Source organism: Eubalaena glacialis, chromosome 14 (assembly GCF_028564815.1).
Source record: "Eubalaena glacialis isolate mEubGla1 chromosome 14, mEubGla1.1.hap2.+ XY, whole genome shotgun sequence".
NCBI lineage: Eukaryota > Metazoa > Chordata > Mammalia > Artiodactyla > Balaenidae > Eubalaena > Eubalaena glacialis.
The window spans coordinates 2,357,098-2,376,875 of NC_083729.1; the positions used below are offsets into that span (position 1 = coordinate 2,357,098).

Below are 19,778 nucleotides of genomic sequence, written 5' to 3' on the forward strand. Positions count from 1 at the left end.
GCATGCGGCGGAGGCGATGTCACTGTGCAGGTCAGCCTGGGCACCAACTGAAGTAGTGCACGCGTTAGTGCCTGGTCCAGGGCCTGGCGCACAGTGGACCCTCTCTCTCCGTGTCCCTCCTCCTGGCCTCACGGAGGAGAGAGGTGAGGGGAGAGGGGCTGACTTCGAGGCCTTGTGCCTGGACAGGAGCAGAAGCAAAGGGCCCCAGGCCCGAGTCGGAGGCCTGGGTTCCAGCTGGCTCTGCCCCCCCCGCCCAGTGCACCCAGCAGGTCTCCAAGGCCCCCGGGCCCCAATCCTGGGCCTCGAAGGGGAGTCTGTGCCAGGTAAGCTCCGAAATGCATGACTTTGCCTTTGGTATCTACCTGGAGGCATTAAAGGTCCACTTCCAATTATTGGCTTTTGAGAAAATAATTTATATTCTGTATAAGGTCAGTATTAGCGTTTGAGTCCCATTTTTGTTCCTCTTAAATAAAGTAGGTCCCAGCCCTGCGCTTGCCCCAAATCACAGGAACCAGCGAGCTTTCCTGCTCCTCTTTCAGTACTAATCACTCTTAACCTTGTCATTTATTTTTAACTTCTGCAGTTTTTTCTCTGTGATATATTTTAAAAATGTCATAACTCTGTCTTAATGTAGTAGCCTTCCACTTCCTCTTGACATTTTGAGCACTTTTCTCATATGTCCTGTTGTATTTCCTAAATTACTAGTAATATTATTCTTTTCCTCGACATGACAAAAAATGACCCAAAGATTTGGTCTTCTCTTAAAACCCAAACTAACAGTTTAAAGAATTTTATAGTAATAATATTAAGACATTTTAGGCAGTTACTTTTTTATACCAAATTTATCATCCACACTTCCACCTCCAACATGAATTATTGTTATTGATCTATTATTGTGTGTTTTCTGGGTTGTGCACTGAGAGTGTCTGGCACAGTTTTAAACGGAGGTAAAGTCCTAGTGTGACAAATAGTGTTTCCATAACTGTTTGGGAACAGTAAACGTAAATTTCCGTTGCTAGCGTATTTGAGTTCCATTGTATTCGAGGCTGTGGAGTGAGATGGATTTCCCCAGACTGGTGTGTAGTGGGAGGGAAGAAGCGGTTTGATGGGGGGAAGCGGTGTCCACACCACACGACAGGGCCGCACACCTGGAAACCTGCATGAGAGGTGCTGGCTTTCATTTGTGTTCTGGTGCTGGGTAAGCTCTTGGAGCCACCGGTTTCCTTGTGGAAGGAGGGGAGGATACTTGTTTTCATGCCCTTAGGACTTTCTGGTTCATAATGAAGAACGGTTTGGTCTTTATATTAAACTATTTGATTACGGTGGTGCCTTATCATAATCTGGAGTGCTTTTCTCATGCTTTTGAGTGACTGGCTTTAAGCTGTGGGCGTCTCATCATTTCCCGAATGGCTGGTGGCTGCAGCATTGCACTTTCTCCACTTTTGTGTTGCCGGAAAGATAAAATGTTACAAAATATAACAGGCTGACTAGTCAATTTACAAATTTGGAGTCAAACTGAGATGGACGAAGGGAACCTCAAGAATGAGGACCCCTCCTGGTCCAAGGGGGCAGGTGTGGTTTGTTCACCTGTTGGTAGCTGATGACGCCTGTGAATAACAGGGTCGCAGGTCAGGGTTGAGGCCACTCAGACCGTCCTGCAGCAGCCTCGGCCTGCGACACTGCACTCCCGCTGCTGAGTGAAGGTTGAAGTTGAGGTTCGGATGAGTGTGGAAGGTGGGCTGTCCCTTGTTCCTGCCAGGTGACATCGTGTAACATCCGCTTTTTTTGTGATGGTGAGCAAGGCTGACTGTGGCCTCCTAACCTTTCCTTCACTCCAGTGCCTAGAAGCTTCCTCCCAGGACTTCTGAGTCGGTCAGGAACTCCTTGGAGCTGTGCAGAGAGGGCAGGGCAGCTGCGTTGGAACACGGGGCAGGGGTGTCAGGTGCTCAGCGGTAAAGAGACGTCATCACCTACTTAGAGTGTTAGTCTTCCTGACGGTCCAGGAGGGCTGTTAGCGGTGCCTTTTGACCTGCGCTCTGATTCCTAAGATGCTCCCATTTTTCTGGCTCTGTCTTCCGACTGTTTTTTCTTTAATTTACCCACAGAGTGATACATACTTCCAACCAGACATGTCACTTTTTCTGTCCTCCTACGTCAGCCACTTGGTTTTCCACCACCTGACACCTTTGCAGTTGATTTCAAAGAGCCGCTCATTTTCCTGCCTATGTTGGAAGGTGCATGCTTACATTCCAGGGCCTCTGGTCGTAAAAGCTTATTCTCGAGAACAAACTTGACAATGAGACCCTCGTAGAATTCTGTTGACACCCGTCTTTGGCTCATGAGAGAATCAGGATCGAGGTGCCGGGTTAGAGAAGCTGTGCTCTGAGTTAACGGAGTGATTTCAGTGCCTGTATCATGAATGGTGAAGCTCAAGCCACTGAACTCCGTTTGTCCTGAACCAGGCGGTTCCTGAACAGGACGAAAGGCTAAGCTGTGCAAAATATAATGAAAGTGAAAGGGAGAGAATGCTAGGGATTGAGACTCTGGCTGTGGCATGACATTAGAAAGCGTTTTACTGAGGGTCAGCCATGGTGACAGGGATTATGGTCCATGGTCTTTAGTCACCTTTTTCCTCTTCTGTGCTGCACTGTCTCCTTTTGAGTTTTCACTTTTAAGAAATTATGATTTGCTTTCAGCGTCTTGTTTCTCATTGGCTTTAGTAGCGGTTAACGTATCCCCTTGCCATCCACCGCCCCCTCCAGCCTTTCTTTATCCGAGCTTGAGTGGAGGACAAGGGTGATTGAGTTAACTGTCTGCTTTATCAGCTTTGATTCTCCCAGAGTGTTGACTTTTTACACCAGCTTCTATTTTAAAGTCCTGAGTTATTATACCTCAATGTTAAGGAAACAATTTTTAGCACTTGGAATATGCACAAAAGTGACATCCAGATATTAAGACATTGATGTTGAAGTTCTGTCTGATTTAAGGACTACATTTGTCACAAAGTAATGTCTTCTGCCAGATTTAAGATTACATTTATTTATTTAATATTTTTTAATTAATTAATTAATTTATTTTTGGCTGCGTTGGGTCTCCATTGCTGTATGCGGGTTTTCTCTAGTTGTGGCGAGCGGGGGCTACTCTTTGTTGCGGTGCGTGGGCTTCTCATTGCGTTGGCTTCTCTTGTTGCGGAGCACGGGCTCTAGGCGCACGGGCTTCAGAAGTTGTGGCGCACGGGCTTAGTTGCTCTGCGGCATGCGGGATCTTCCCGGACCAGGGCTCAAACCCGTGTCCCCTGCATTGGCAGGCGGATTCTTAACCACTGCGCCACCAGGGAAGCCCCCTATATTTATTTTTATAAGTACTTTAAAAAGAGAAAAATGCCTAGAATTGCAGTCTCTGTTTAGCCAGGACCCTGACCTTTGATCCCTTTTGGGGGAAATAGTTCAGCATCTCTCTACACATGCTCAGCTCTATTTCAGCAGAGTAGCTTTACGATATCATCCTGCAGCAGGCAATAAGCAGGGGTATAAACCCCAGGTCTGCAGCTGATGCATGAGAAGGCTTGGCTGAAGTCACAGTGGACTGAGTCCAGGTCTGACCTCTGCTGAAATTCACTTATTTTCAGGGAGTCCCAGGGAGTCCGGCAGGAAGGGAGAGGGCCTTTCCTTAGATTCTCCAGCAGCTACCAGAGTGGTCACCTTCCACTGTACTTCCCGTAATTCACTTCACTCCAGAGACAAGCTAAGAATAAGACACTAACTGAAGTAAAACCAAAATAATGTGGACTAATTAGGAGAAGGTCCGTCTAAATTTGTGTAATCTCTGCATTGTTTAATTAGAAAAAACAAAACGCAGCTTTAAAGCTTGGTTACTTTCAGCTGCAGAGTAGCTCAGACTAAGCTCATATCTGTCCCTGGGGTTCCCACATTAATGAATAAATTAAAAAGTGTAATTAGCGCTACTAGGACGCCTTTAGCTGTAAGGAACAGAAAACCTAAGGAGAAGTGGCTTCAACAATAGGAGACACTTACCACGCATGCCCTAGAGGTGTAGAGGCTCCCGGCAAAAGCTGCAAAGGTTCCAGAGTTGCAGCCCAGCGGCTTGTGGGGTCACTGAGGGCTCATCTTCCCAGGGCTCCACTGCCTTCCTCAGCACGGTGACTTTCGGCCTCGGGCTTGTTTCCTTAAGACGTTACTTAGGCTCTGGGCGGCACATGGAGACACGTGAACGTCCGCAAGAAGGAGAGAGAGACCGTTTCCTTCTCTGAGACTTGTGCAAATAGTGAGAAAAGTCTTTACTGCATATTGCTGAATCAGTGAACGAGTCAGTGATTCACATCACATCAATTATTCTGTGAAAGAATGTGCTTTTAACTTCTCTTTAAGTGCAGCTTGAGCAGCCCCAGCGAGCTTTCTTCGTCACGGTTCCGTCTCTGTGTAAACCATGGGGAGAGAATGCTCATGCAGTCAGGGTCTGAGTTCTCGGAAGGTTTGGGTGACTGAGGTCTGGGCTAACGGGATCGACTGTATTGAACACACTTGTCTACACAGCCGCAGAGCTCAGCGCTGCACATTCAGGGGTCAGCTGGCAGGAGCTGTCGGGTCACTAACATCAGTTCTGGTCACTCGGTAAGAGCTGGCTTCTCCACCCACTTTAGCTCAGGTGTAGCTACGCGACCTGCCGTCACCGATGACGGGTGACACTTCCAGGCAGAGGCATTAAGAGCCAGCGTGGACTTGGCCACGTGCCTTCTTTGCCTCTGAGGTCGTGGAAACAGCAGGGCTCGGAGTCTCCTGGGTGACAGATGAACGGGAGGCCCTCACCAGCCCACCTGTTCCCACTGACACAGACACGTAATTGAAGGAGCCCCGATGGGCACCTTTATTTTGGTCCCAGAACCAAACGATTTTCCCCCGGCGTGGAGAGAGGTTCCAGGACATCAAGTATGATAGCTTGTTGCCTTTTGCCAGCAAGTTATGACAACCGGGAGATTATCCACAAGGGGGGTGCGCACACGGCCAGGTGGGAAGCAGGACCAGCCAGGCTGTGGTGGTGTCTCTTGGGCCCAGAGGAAGAGGGTGCTGCTCAGGGTCCCCAAGGGCGCGCTGAGAAGTACAGACGTGTCTGCAGTGACCACTCTCTCTGTTTTACACAAAAGGGATTTATAGTGTCTCAAAGTTTTCTCCAACAATTTTATTAAACAGGTTTGTTACCAAAAGTGGCATCCGGCTGTTCACTGCTCAAAAGCCAATACTCAAGGGCAAAGTTGGTGGAAAGGAAAGTTTGCTTTATTCTGGAGGCCGGCAACTGGGGGTGGGTGGTGGCAGGGTGGACTCGTGTCTAAAGGCCGATTCCCGCACCGCTCACAATCAGGGGGCAAGAGCTTTTATAGACGGAGGGAGGGGGCTTCATGCAGAAACAGCACAGTCGGCTCTGACAGTCATCTTGAACTTGGTCATCGGTGGTCTGACCAGCATCATCTTGATTGTTTCAAGTACAGTTAGTCTTCAGTTCCAGGGTCGGTTTGTTCCCATTTCTTTGAGGCCAATTCTCGGAATTGTGGCAGCTTGTGTCATGGCTACAGTCTGGTCATCATGGAGTTAACTTCTCCCACCTGGTGGGGTTTCAGTGTCTACAAGGCGGCTCCCAGGACACGGCTCAGATTATTATCTATAGCCCTTGAGGAGGGACTAAAGGTCCTTGACTCTGCTAATGACTAAACTATTATTATTTTGTCGTGTTGGACTGTTTTCCTTCACTTTGCATTTTCTCACTTCTCTGATTAAAGTTATTCTTTGGCTAGAGTTTTCCTGCAGACAAAAGGCAGGCGGAGGACATGGCGGGGAAAGACTATAGGGTCCCGCTCCGTTTCAGGCTGGCCCTTGGTTGGAAGAGCCAAAGGTAAAAATGCAGAGCAGACGCAACCTTGGACTTGAAGTAACCACTGTGGAAAAACTGGTGACTTTTCAGCTTTACCTGTAGAAATGGTCAGAAAGTCACATGGCTTCATGCACTCTTTGCTTCTTTCAAGGACTTTGACACAGGTTGACTGCGACTAAATCTAACACCTGGCGTATTTTCTCCCCGGAAACCAGCCGAGATTGTGAAAGAAGAGACACATAGTCACATGCCTAATTTTGAAAGCAACAAGGTGAGTTAATTCTACTTTTATTTTGTACTTGACGGCTTGAGGCTAAGGCGCCTTTTTATCCTTTTAACATGTTGGGTGGAGCTCTTGTTTGATGGAGAAGGGGTCAGAGAGCCTAGTCATTCCAAGATACGAATCAGCATAGGGTTGGACCAGAGTGCTCCTCTTCTGCAGGCTGTACCTCACGTCAGGTCTCTTGTGTGCCAGAAATTACAGGAGTAGTTTTCATGGCTTCTACGCTAGTCTTTACCACCTTTTGCTATACTTCCAGTCACGGACTGAAAAGCTTTTTTCCCCAACAACTTTCAAGATATATTTTGAGAGGGGGAAGAAGGAGAGGAAGGAAGGAGAGGGGAACCGTGGCAGCAGGCGTGGGGAGGCTCCGTTGTCCCGGATACCTTGGACGCTGGTTTTGTGTGTTGTCAGTGCTGTGTAAGCGGCACGTCTTGGCTGAGGACACGAGCAGCACACGCGCTATAGATGGCAGCACGAGCTCGCGCAGAACTCACTGTGTGGTTTGTGTTTGTCCAGTTGCTTTACGTGTGCCGTCAGCGCAGGAAGCATGTTTCCTCCATGGTACGTGATGAGATTATGTGACTGATCTGTATAAAATATGTGTATTGGGAAAACAGAATTTACTTTTAATTTTTTAATCGAGGGATATTAGGCAACTAAAACTTGTATATTTTTAAGGTGTACAATTTGATATATGTATCCATCGTGAGATAAGCACTGTGATCAAGCTAATTAACATAGCTGTGTGTGTGTGTGTGTGTGTGTGTGTAGTGAGAACATTCAAGACAAAATTTACTTTAAATATACAATTCATGTAGCTAAGAAGCAGACTTTTGGGGGCTAGTTTTTAAGATTCTGTCTCTGGATTTTCTTTTCAAGGTGGTTTCTTGCTTTTAAATTTCTGGCCCCAGGCAGGAGGTCATGTAACACATCTGGGCTATTGAGTCTGTTCTGATGACAGACTGTGAAGAAATCTGTGGATGTGGTGGCGTTGCAAGTGATCCTCTCCTGCCCTGAGACGTGTCCCGCACTGTCCTGGCTCCGCGTTAAGAAGAGGGAGCAGAGTCGGCTCCTGGGTCTTGCCCACCTTGGAAAGGGGGGTTTGTGGGAAAGGACGTGGGTCCTTAGGAAGGTTGTTCGGGTTTTTCAGCATGAAAGGAGTTTATGATCTGAAACAGACAGTTAGAGGAAATAATCTTTCAAACGATTCTCTTTCCTTCCTTATAGTTTTAAATATTTCTGACCAGGAGGAGGTGTTCAGGGAAAGGTATACTGTCTGTGTCTGGATGGTTAGGGAAGCCTTTCCAATGTGGAGGGACGAGACTGCTCACGGCGGCTGACGAGTGTAAGACCGTGTCTGGGGGTGGGAAGACGGCGGTCCCGGGGCACTGGGTGTCGAGGGGCCAAAGGTCACCTGCTTGCTTCGGGGCCGTGGAGGAAAGGGTGCTGTTACGATTCAGCCATGGAGTAGCCGAATGCCATGCTTTAATGGAAACATGGCACCGGTGTATTTTGCCTGCATTGAGTTTATACTGTCACTTGGGTATCTGTGCACACTGGCTGTGGACATTCATCATCTATGCTTTGCTGACTTGTTCTGTAAATATATCTCCTCGGGCCTCTGGGAGCATCTTGTGCATTAGCAGCTGACATCAGTCAGTAGACTTAATTTCTTAGCGTGAATCAAAGGGTTTTTCTCAATGCCAGCGATATCATTGGAATAATGGCAAATCCATGTGCCTCGTTTGCAGATATCTGGGTTAAGAACCTAAGCTTTTGGGGAAGGAAGGTGATAAGGAGCAACTGAGCCTCTTTCTCTTGCCCAAACACGGGTGACTTATGTCGGGCAGAAGGGCTGGATCGAGCAGACGCATCTTCACGGAGCCTTTGCCGTGGGCTGGGCACGTGCTGGCCCCTGCCTCTCACGTCCCAGCTCACCCGCACATCACTCTTCCAGGTGGTGTCAATCCCCGCTTTATAGACTCAAAACCAGTGAGATGGAGAGATCTGAGAGGGAATCTACCGCGCCAGCAGTTAGGAGGCAGGGTGCTTGGCTTTGAACCCAGTTTTGAACGATTCCAAAGCTTGTGTTTCCTCCCCAGCGAACCACGCGTCTGATTCCTCAGAGGAGACATCCCCTGCGTCATGCTTCCTGGTCTGCCCCTCCCAAGACAGGTGCTCTGTGATGTTCAGGGCTGGGTTCATGGTGTGTGACTCTCCAGGATGTTTTAGTTCTGTCAGGTCCACAGCACTCCGTCTCTGCTTCAGTACGAGCTGAACAAAAACTTTGCTGGTGTGAAACGCCCCGTGGAGTTGAAGGTCGTCGGCCCTAAAATCTAACCCATGCTTTTATGGGCTCAGAAAGAGAGCAAGCATTGTATAAGCATGGCAGTAGCTAGTAATACTAATAAAGAGAAATATTACTCAATTAACACTTCCTGGCCGATAGGCCACAGTGATCTGTGTCTCTCAGTGAACTGTGGTTTTGTTTGGCATTTCACTTGTCTGCTCACTTGAAAAATTGATCCTGTGATATTTATTTGACATTGAATGTATAGATTTCTCAGGTATGTGGCTTCTGGCTTGACCACCTCTCCCAAACAGATCGTGAAATCCTTAAGGGGCTGATATACGTCCTTTACGGTGTCTAGGACAGTGTCTTACATGCAGTGGGTGCTTCATAAACTTTGCGGACTTGCTTCGCGTTACCTGTGACTAAGTTGCTTAAACCGAAGTCTGTGATCCTGGGGTGAAATGGTAATGACCTTGCGAAGTTGTAAGACAGCATATTGTTACGAACATTATTTAAAAATACATATTTTATTTCTGATGTTGGATCACAGGGGTTTCTGTTTCATTTTGTTAGGATTTTTTAATGGTAAACTATATATAGCATAAAATTTGCCATTTTGACTGTTTTTAAGTGTACTTTAAACAATTCAATAGTGCCATTAAATTCAGGGACATTAGGTACATTTTCAGTGTTGTACAAGCATCACCACAGTCTATAGCCGAACTTTTTCATCTCCCGAACAGAACCTCTGGGAGCATAAAGCACTGTTTCCCCGTTTCCCCTCCTCCAGACCTGACTCTGCTGTCATTTATGCATTTAAAACAACCTCCGACCAAAGGAGCTATTTAGACGTAGGTATTAGGAGCAGATCCCACTCAGCCCGGCCCAGGGAATTTCAGACAAGCGCATTTATTTTGTCATTATGTATGTCACGGGCACAGAATTGGGTGAAATCAAAATCAGACACCAAAGTGGACCCGTGCTGTGACATTCCTTCATTCTCAGAATGCTTTAAATGTGTTAATTACACAGTCAGGACAACTCTTCCGATATCTGACACTTTAATAATATTTTCCTTCTTAAAAAATGGAATGTTACCGACATCAATTAACTAATTTGAAACTTTATGTGAACTTATAAAGATGACATGTGTACTTTTCCCCTTTACCTATTTCAAACTGCGTTCCTGACACACATTTTTAATTAAATTGGGTGCTTGAAAACTGTCTGCATTGAGGTAGACTGCAACTTCTCCAGTCCTTTTAGCGCCTGATTTGTTTGGATCCATTGATTGTAAGGCAGTTTATGCGCAAGCAGCACTTTTTAATTAAAGCTGCCTGCTCAGTTTGTAAGACAATGTGTAAAAATTTTGAAAAGATTCAGTCCCTTTCCAAAGGGCCATGAAGATGAATCTGCGGCCCATGTGTTTAGGGCTGTCCAAGCCTGGCAGGAATTCCTGTCTGCAGGCAGGTTTGCGCAGGAGTGGTCTGGCCTCTGGGACTCTAAGCCTTTTAATCTGACTCTGAGATCTGGGTTATCAACATTTTAATCGGTTTTTAGCTTTTCCTACCTTTGGAAAAGGTTACACATATAAAAATTTCATGGGTAATTTTATGTATTCATGAAGCAAACAGGGAGAGAGATTGACTTTAATATTTTGGGTGCTTGAGTTTTTCTTCTGTGGAGATTATCTTGGCACTTTCTACCTCCTTTTGTGCTGTTTCCTGTGATGGATTAAGTTTCGTGAAGGAAGAGTTCATTTTACTGTATTCTGAGCACCTTTCACATCGCCTGGCATGCAGGAGTATGTGGTCTTGAATTTGATCAAGCACCTTGAGCACAGGAGGTAACTATTGTGAAGTTGTGGCGGCAGCTTCAGGGGCAGTTTGAAGAACTCTGGCCCAGAGACGGGCAAAGCCAGGGCCCCGAAGTGATTCCCAGTAGAGAGGACTAAAACTGCAGCTGAAGAGTCAGTGAATCTCCAGAGACTGTGTCTTAAGAAGTAATCAAAGCCTCGACCTTTCTCTACAGGAAAGTTAAACTGTCTTTGGAAAATACCATAAAGTCAAAAGACAATCAAAATATGGAAGAAACTATTTGCAACACAAATTAAATTTTCTTAATTTATAAAGAGCTCCCTAAGCCATTAATATAACCGTATAAAAGAAAGGCAAATGAGACAAATAGGAAATCCACAGAGAAGAATACAAATCTCCAAAAGATGTAAGAAAATATATCCATGTTATTCCTAATTAAAGAAATGCAAATAATAAACAATGAGTTTATTTTAAAACTTAGATTGACAATGTCCAGCGCTGGGAAGATGCAGGAAGGCAGTGATGCTTCTTAACAGGGCCAAAGTGTAAATTGGTGCAGCCTTTTGGGAAGGGAATTTTGCTCTTTCTATTAAAATTAAATCTGCACATATTTTTTTTAACCATTTCCTTTGCTAGGAATAGTCCACAAATGTACTCATAAATAACAAAAAATAGAAACAAATGAGATATTCACCCTTTGGGGTTGGTTGATTAATTTATGCTTCATTCACACAATGGAAAACACTGCAGCTGTAAAAACAGTAAGGTAGACCCATGTGTACTGAGGGTCAGGGCTCCAAAATATTATATTAAGTGAAAAAAAATCAAGCTGCAACCGAGGATATATATAAATATGCTGTATTTGGTATAAAAATATGGAGCAAGACGCACATAAAAAACAAAGAGTTTAGAATGGGAAGGGGTAGTGCTTGATGAAATGGAAGGGAAAGAGGAGGCACAAGACCGCAGACACGGTAGCAAGGATGGGGTCAAGGCTTGAGACCCAAGTCCTGAGTGATATTTACAACAAGAAAGAACTTGACCCAACCAGGAAGGTGAGAGGAGATAGGAAAGGTTGGGGATTTATTTGACAATATCCTTCTTGCAGATAGTTGATTACTATATTTATTTTTTTAATAATAGGAAAAAGAAGATGAAAGGCTTTATGAAGATAATGAAAGGAAGGTTTGTATCAACAGATTCTGTAGTTTTGTGTTTCCTCTTCTGAAGACAGACCTTACAAGATAATCAGAGGATCCAAAACCTTGTCAGGTGCTTTTTAGAAATAGAATATCATCTCCGTCATACACCATCGCTCTGTTCCCCAGAGGCAGAAAACGGACTCAGAGGAAAAGAAACGCTAAGGCACTTCAAGCAGGTGGATGGATCCACTCTAAGGGCAGATAAAAAACAGGGCAGGGAAGACTCCTTTAGGGTCATGGATCAGGTGACTGCCCCCCAAGTCATCTGCCATCAGGCACCCGAGACACTCACCTGGGTTGTCCAGGAAGTCAGGGAACCCACACCCTTCCTGCTGTGGGGCTCAGGATGGAACGTGTCCCCAGGGTGAGGGCACCGGAGGAGGGCAGGCTCCCCGTAGCCACGAGGCTCACGGCCCCCTGGGAAGGCAGGGCTCTGGCCAGGCAGCTGGACCCCTGTGGCCGGCGGAGGCGCGTCTGGCTCTGTGGTGTTGCTCCCTAGGAGCTATGTCCTAGGTAGAGTCAAGATCTCTCTGTTACTTGTTAAATGATTAAGTGGTCATAATGATTTTTGTCTGAGTACATCAGATTTTATTTATTTATTCCTAATTTCACTTAGACTCCTCATCACTCCATAAAAATAAAACAAAACAAAACAAACAAAAAAAAACTTGGGCCATAAATACTAATATTTGGGAAGGTTACCTAATCAAAACCAGCACATGGAAGCCACTTGGGGTTTGACATCAGATTGGCCTAGAGCTGCATGCTCATCTGTCACTCACCCTGTGTGACCTTGGGAAAACCCCTTAATATTTCAGAGCCTCAGTTTCCTCTGCTGCAAGTTTGTTGTTCGATAGTTTATAACCAAATCAATATTTTATCCATATTAGCTCCAGGAGTAGAGCTAATATGGATAAAATATTCTCGATGCTATGCTTTTCATTTATGTTATTAGAAATAATGAATCGTAGGAGAATCCTGGCGGTGTCTGGGGAGAGAGCACACACGTGAGCTGCAGTTCTGTTTGTGAATATATTTCTAACATGCAGATGTGCACGCAGCCATATAAAAGAGCACAAATGCCAGTTTTAGTGCCTCTATTAATATGCAGGTGTCCTTTGTTAAGTAATTTTACCTCTCTGCACCTCATTCATTCAATCAACAATTATTTTACACATTTGCAGGTTTACTTACCTCGAAAGAATCAATTGAGACAATGGATTTGAAAGTTCTCGAAAAGTATAATATACCTATGTTTAAAACGATGTTTATATTATTTATATTTAAGCTAAATAATGAAAGTACATGTTTTCCAATTGGAAAGTAGACACTGGGTTGTTTGCACTCTTAACTCTTGTTGAAATCAGTGGAATCAATTTTACCTGGCATTCCATCCTTTGGAAGGAACTCTCAGTGACCAGCCTGTGCTGGAAAGATCATAGTGTGTGTTCCCGGTGATGTCCCTGTAAATTTAAGTAACATCCACTTGGCTTTTAGTGTCCAGTGATTCTCTGGAAAATTTATCATTTGTTTGGCGTAGGTGTTACTTGCTCTTTTAATGGGAATGTTTTACCAAACACAGTGGATGAGGAGTGTAGACTTTGGACACATGTCAACTGTGTCGTGAACGCAGTTTCACTTCCCTGAGCCTCAGTTTCTTTACTTGGAAAACTGGGATAATTTCTAACTTGTGAAGTCAGTATAAAGATTAGAAACAGTCGTAAAGTGCCATATACAGTGCGTTGAGAATTAATTATAGCTACTAGTATTACTGTTATTCTCCAGTCTCATCATGGTTTCTAGCAGAGGTTTCAGGTCCTGCGAAGCAGGAGTTTGAATCTATATTTTCATTTTTCTCAGCATCAGGCACATATACTCATAGTTGGCATTAATTGTATTTTTAAATTGAATTTTCTTCTATGATATCTCATGTTTTAACATTAAAAATACTTTATCAGACTATAAAGAATTCATATTTATTGTAGAATTATTAGCAAATACAGACAAGAAAAAAGTAAAAACATTGAATTCCTGTTTAGAATCTGATTTCACTTTTGTGTATATTCTTCAAGACTGTTTTCCTTTTATTGTTTTATGTAGCATATTAAAGGGATCGTGACTTTGCTGATAATAGAAAAGTTTATTTGAACAAGCACCATGAATCAATATTGAGGATATTTTTAACATTTAACATTTTTTCTCAATACACTCGGAATGCTGATTTTATTCATTTGAAATAAATCTAAACGTTCTGAACAAAGCTGCCATTCATGTTAAAAAAAAAAAAAAAAAACCCAAAAAAACCGACTTATGAATCAGATGCTTGCATTGAATTCTTCCAGAGCAACGTTCCTAAGGAACGTTGAAGGGAACGTTTCCCTTCTTGGGTGTCATCTGTTTTGACCATTTAATCTCATGCCAGCATTAAAAAAGACAGTTTTATTTCTGTTTTACTGGAATATTCAATTTGATTTCTCATTGGTTATATTTTTGTGATTGTACTGAAAAATTGAGAGCCTTAAGAAGAGTACAGTTGACCCTTGAACTGCACGGGTCCACTTATGTGCAGCTTTTTCAATAGTAAATATTACACTACTGCACAACCCCGCCGTGGTTGTTTGAGTCCGTGGATGCGGAACCTCGGATCGGGAGGATTGGCAACCCTAACCCACAAGTTGTCCAAGGGTCAACTGTAAACAGTTGGCATAATTTAGCCAGTAATACATTTAAAAGTGTGAACTAAAGTTTAAGTCATGAAACTAGATGTGGAATTACTCTGTTTCTATCCTGCATTGGCTGATAATAACTGAAACCCAACATCAACAAAGGACGCTCAGACAGCCTGGTGTGCAGGTTGGTGGTCTGATTTTGTTCTGCATTGTAGGACGTAATCAGAACACGTGGACCACTCTTGACTGACGGGCATCCAGACAGGTTGCCATAGTGACAGGTTCTGGGTACAAAGTGTGTAAGAAGATGAAATGATAATAGTGAAATTTTTTTTCAAAGCCTTCAAAAATCAAGTATAATCTGATTCATAAGTGTGCTATCAGTGAAAAAACATTTCTTAGATAAGGTTTTTAGCGTGTGTATTCTTTGATTGATGAGATGCTCTGTCACCTTGTAGAGGTGCATTTTGTACGTTTTACGACAACATTATGTATGATTAGATCAAGTTGAAGTCCCTTCAAATGCATGTTGAAGGCAACATTAGGCCAAACCTCAAAACCTGTTGAGCATTATGTATTAAATGCTGTCAGTGGGATGGAAAAATAGTAGATATTGTCTGCCTTTGAAGCATTTATAATTTAGCCCACTGGAAAAGCAAGAGAGAAAAAGTACCCAGCAACACATGAATAGAGCTTACCTCTGTTTAAATTTATTCCTTGGGACATATGTAAACTTAAAAAGATGTATAGTTGAGTGTCACTTGTTCTGTTAAAATCTTGATGGTTATAAATTGAAACATGGAGAACATAAGCATAAATTGAGAATCTGCTCTCTAGCGTTTGATTTGACAGTGGAGCACTGAAGATCATTTTGTCTGTGGGGTATTGCCCTAGGCTAGGATTAATGTAAGGCATCCTTCAAGGGCAAGGCTTGTATTCTGCACGTGCGGTGGACTTCATAGTTTAATCTTCTTGTCCAAGAATGCCTTTTAATAGTGCTGGGCTCTCGAACCAGAAGTAGCAGTGCCCAGGTGAGAGAAAGTGGCCAGGGTATCTTCAGATGATGGCTGGCCTTGCCGTGCGTGAGTGTGTAGCCTCAGCCTCAAGTAGGATGCTGGTGGTCGCTTTCCTCCCTGAGTCCACACTTCCTTTGAGCTGGGGGGGGCCGGCCCCCCATCCTTCTCCTGAAGAAACGCGACTTCTAAGTTTTCACTTCTGGCCCGATCTTCCGCTCTTTTCCTAATGCTGTATCTCTAATTAGTTCGCGAGTCACCTCTTCCAAGAAAATCTTAAAGTACCCTTTCTGGTCATTTCTTAATGCTCTCTTCTTTTGGCAGTCATGCACACTATTTTAATCACGTCATTTTTCCTGATTACCCTGCAAGTTATTGTGTGTGTGCTTACAAGTTTTTCAGCAACTCTCTCTTGCATGCCTGCTGTTCATTTTTCCTACGAGGTGGCAGCTGCTTCTGTAGGGGCCGTGTCTTCTGCACAGAGTCTCCCCCTCCTTCTCTGCCAAAGAGCATGAATTGTTCAAAAAATTCTTAACTGAACAAATCTGGGCCTCCTAGGACTAGAATTTGGCATGAGAAGGAGATCTTGCCCCCTCATAGCTTTTAGTCTTCAGTGTTTCACGTGGTTGAAAAATTGGAAATTTCAAAGCACTATGACTTTGGGTGGAGTCATAATAACAAGAAAGTTGGAAAACAAAATAGGACAATGGGTAATTTTGGTGCAATAGAGAACAGGGGTTATCTATCATTGATGAATGCTATGTGCTTATTTTCTTATAAAAAAGTCACGTTCTGTTTTGCATTTTGGTTTTCTTGTCATTATGACTCAACTTCAAATCAAAACCTCATAAGATGAGAGGTTTTGAAAGAAATGGGCTCTTCCTAGCGTGTGTACCTCTGCTTCAAGTTGGCTGCCTAGGCTAGGAAATGGTGTACTTCGTCCCAGGTAAGATCAGATAAAAAAGTGACTTGCTGCTATGTTTCTAGCTGTAAAATGAATGATAAGACAGTGAAACCTTTTAAAAAATAATCAAAGTAATGGTTTCTATCAATTGACATAAATCATATTTAAGTGATTTAACATACATAACAAATGCTGGGCTCAGGACATGAGGCATTTTCCATTGCCTGCAGCTACTGATGAAAACACCATTAAGCATCTTGCTGAAATAAAATGCGTACCAAATCCAAAAGAGTAATTTACTCTTGTTGTTATCAGGCAATCAGTAGAGGGATTTCATTTAATTACCTTGGTCAGAAATGCCAATAAAGCCAGGGAGTTTTTGATCTCGCATTGTCTCTCACTCAGGATTTTTGTGACAAAATGAAAACGGCATTGATTCTTTAATTGATTTTTGAAATTCATTGCCTGCCCGGTATCTTTACTATTTTTTTTCTTTTTATTATCTTGATACCACTTTGTCACTACAGCTAAGTGTTTTATTGCTTCCCTAAGAGACAAGGTTAATATTGAGCAGCACTGGAGTCTCAAAAGCTAAGTGTAAGTCATCAATAATGCTCAGTGGGATACGGTGAATTAAATGTTAAGAAACAAAATTTTTAGAGAATTACATGGCTTCAGAAAAATATAACGCTTGGAGTCCTCTGTACATAGGAGGTTCATTTGGATTCAAGCAAAAAGAGAAATAAATGTTCACTGTTGAATAGAAGAGGTGCTTTATCTTCGACACAACTGTAGGTATATATTCTGTGTAACACTCTTCATTAATAAAACAGAAGGTATTGAATTGATGTCTGTTAATAGAACAGACATGAATAAACCAATCTAACTTTTCATACGGTGGGTTCCATCCAAACACTTTTGTTGAATTCATGCCAATTTTAGAAATGACATTTAGGGACCTGAAGAAGGAGATGAAGTGGCTGCAGTCTGGCCTAGAGAAGTAGCAAGTGAAAAAATACCAGCAAGTTACAAGAGGAACGTGCTCTGGGGACCTGCTGCCCAGCATGGTGATTATAGCTAATATCTGTGTCGTATCCTTGGAATTTGCTGACAGCGTAGATCTGAGGTGTTCTCACCCCACGCAGAACAAGGTGATGATGTGAGGTGATGGATGTATTAATTACCTCGAGTGGGGGAATCATTTCATAATCTATACATCCATTAGGTCATCCTTAGAAAACATGACGCTGTGCACACTAAATATATACAATTTTTACTTGTCAATCACACCTCAGTTAAGCTGGAGGAAAAGATTAGCAAATATGGGCCAGTTTCCACCACCACAAGCTTCGGTGCCTTTGCCCCTGGTTCTAGGCTAAGGACTCACGAGGCCCTCCGAGTGCCCCTTTTCCAGGGGGACTCAGAATCCCTTTCAGTGTCCGTGGGGCTGAAGCTCCCTGCCGCTATCCCAGCAGCGGCCTGGGCTCCCTTCCTGCCACCCTCCCAGCAGACCACCTGCCCTCTAAGCCGCTGCCTCTGGGCAGAGAGCAGAATCAAGGCAGCGCTCGTAGGATGTGCTGTCACTGGGCTCTCTCTCTCAGATGGGCTCCCGATTTGTTTGTTGACCTTGGCATTGTAAAAAGGAAGGAGGGAAAATGAAGCCAGATGCTCAGGTAGGTTCACTGCTCCTCACCAGCCTGTGTTTGGCCGTCCATTTAGTAGTTTGTTTTTCTCATTCACCAGTTGTCCACAGTATTATCTGTTATAGAAAATTGATTTTAAGCAGATGGACAAAACTCTTACTTTGGGCCATCTGCTAGGACCCAGATGAGGACAGCACTGAGATTTTGCTGTGAGCAGGCTCTTAATTAAAAGTGTCAGCAGAGGTACCTCCACGGGGTGAGAGCGAGGAACTTTACGGATCTTCTGCCCAAGTAGCAGGAACAGGGCACAGAGCAAGGAGAAATGATCCTTCTTAGAGCAGCACGTTGTCCTCTTAGCTGTGAGTCTGGCCCTGGAATATGGGGCACCGTCATCCATTTCTGTTCTCCGTGTGTGGGCATCTCATCACACTTCTGTTGGCCTCAGGTGGAGGTTTTTTATTAAAATAGGACCACATAATACACAAACCATTGCAGTAACAAAAGGAAAGCGTTTTATTCGTATTTACTTGGTTTTCCACATGTGTTGTAGAGATGCTGTCTATAACTTTTAAAACATATGAATTATTTTTAATTATGAGAATTATGTGGTCCATCTACAATGTTTTTGTAAGGTACCAAACAACCTAAGGTTTAGGTCTGTGTAATGTAGTCAGGGCCATAAATATAATTTTTGGAAACAAAAAGTAACGTTTTAAATTTTCATTTCTGGGAAAGCTTAATGAGAAACCTTTATTGGCTGCCTACACCACATTCTGGAAAGGTACTTTTAGGTGAATTTATCACTTAGCTACCTGAAATTGATAGCCATATTTTGGAGGAAAAAATATCTTTTCCCATGAGGAGTTTAGTGGAGAGAAAATCAGATACGTGAAGAGGAAAGGGACTGGGAGGTCCATGGGCACTTTGAACTGACAAGTGAGATTGTTCAGGGCCCCTTTTATTGATTCCACATATCTTCTGTGAACCTGGCAGCTTTTCCCCAAGAGAGACCTAAGATAGCAGGGTCCCTGGGACTCAGAGCTGAGGTCTGCTGTTGAGATTGCGTGGAGGTACCATCCCCGGGACCGTGTAATAGTGATTCAAGTCAAGGCGTGTCTCTTATTTATTCATCTTCAGGGTTTGTCTATATTGATATTTGAAGGAGGAGAATCCATGGCAGTGCAAAAAATAGTTCTATAAATAAAATTCACATTTCTGCTGTAAATAGAATGAGTAGGAAGGGACAAGCTTTTTTGACGTTGTAATATATCAAAAAGCAGATTTACACCTTGCGTTGAAATGCGTTCAATAATGCATTTCACAGATTGGTAAATATTGTAGGCACAGAACGTGTATGAATTTTAGCAAGCTGTGCGTTTATTTGGGGTGCAGCAAAATGATCCCAAACATCCTTCAGGTCCATCCTCTGTGTCAGAAGCCTGTGTGACATTCAACATTCTCTGTCACTACCGTCCAAACATGTATCACAAAGTCTCCACACCTATACCTGGTAAATAAGCCTGCATTAGACCAGCCGTTGACTCCCTGACCCTGCCGTCTGTCTGTGGAATATATTGGGTCTATGGGATCTTCAAATGCTGTGCCAGAAGCACTCCGAGAAATGATTCTTCTCCTGTCCTTTCCTACTACGGAGGAAGAAATGGAAACGTCTCTTTGCTTCTTTCCATACTGTAATCTTTGGTAATTTCCCTATCGCAACAGAAGTATTTTAAACCAACTCCAAATCTCCAGTGAGGGTATACTCCACATTCAGTATCTATTCAGGTGTAAAAGACTCTGTGCAAAGTTCAGACACAGAAAGATGCAGTAAGATGCAGACTTATCACCCGATTCGTGAATTGCTGCTCTCCTGAGTCTGGCAGAAAGGCTGCAGGTGTGGGGAGGGGGAGGCTAGCAAATGGGAAGGGGGTTAGGACTGTATTTTTTTTTAAATGTCAATATATGCTATTTAAATTTATTTATTTATTTATTTTTAATTTTTTGGCTGTGTTGGGTCTTCGTTTCTGTGCGAGGGCTTTCTCTAGTTGCGGCAAGCGGGGGCCACTCTTCA

General features: G+C 43.6%; 1 protein-coding gene across 1 annotated transcript in view; it reads left to right on the top strand.

Moving 5' to 3' along the window:
• ALLC (allantoicase) overlaps positions 1 to 19,778 on the top strand; it is a 136,602-nt gene that overhangs the window by 90,169 nt on the left and 26,655 nt on the right. The window contains 1 exon segment of the mRNA XM_061168662.1: positions 6,099 to 6,154. Within this exon segment, the coding sequence (XP_061024645.1) occupies positions 6,099 to 6,154 (56 nt within the window).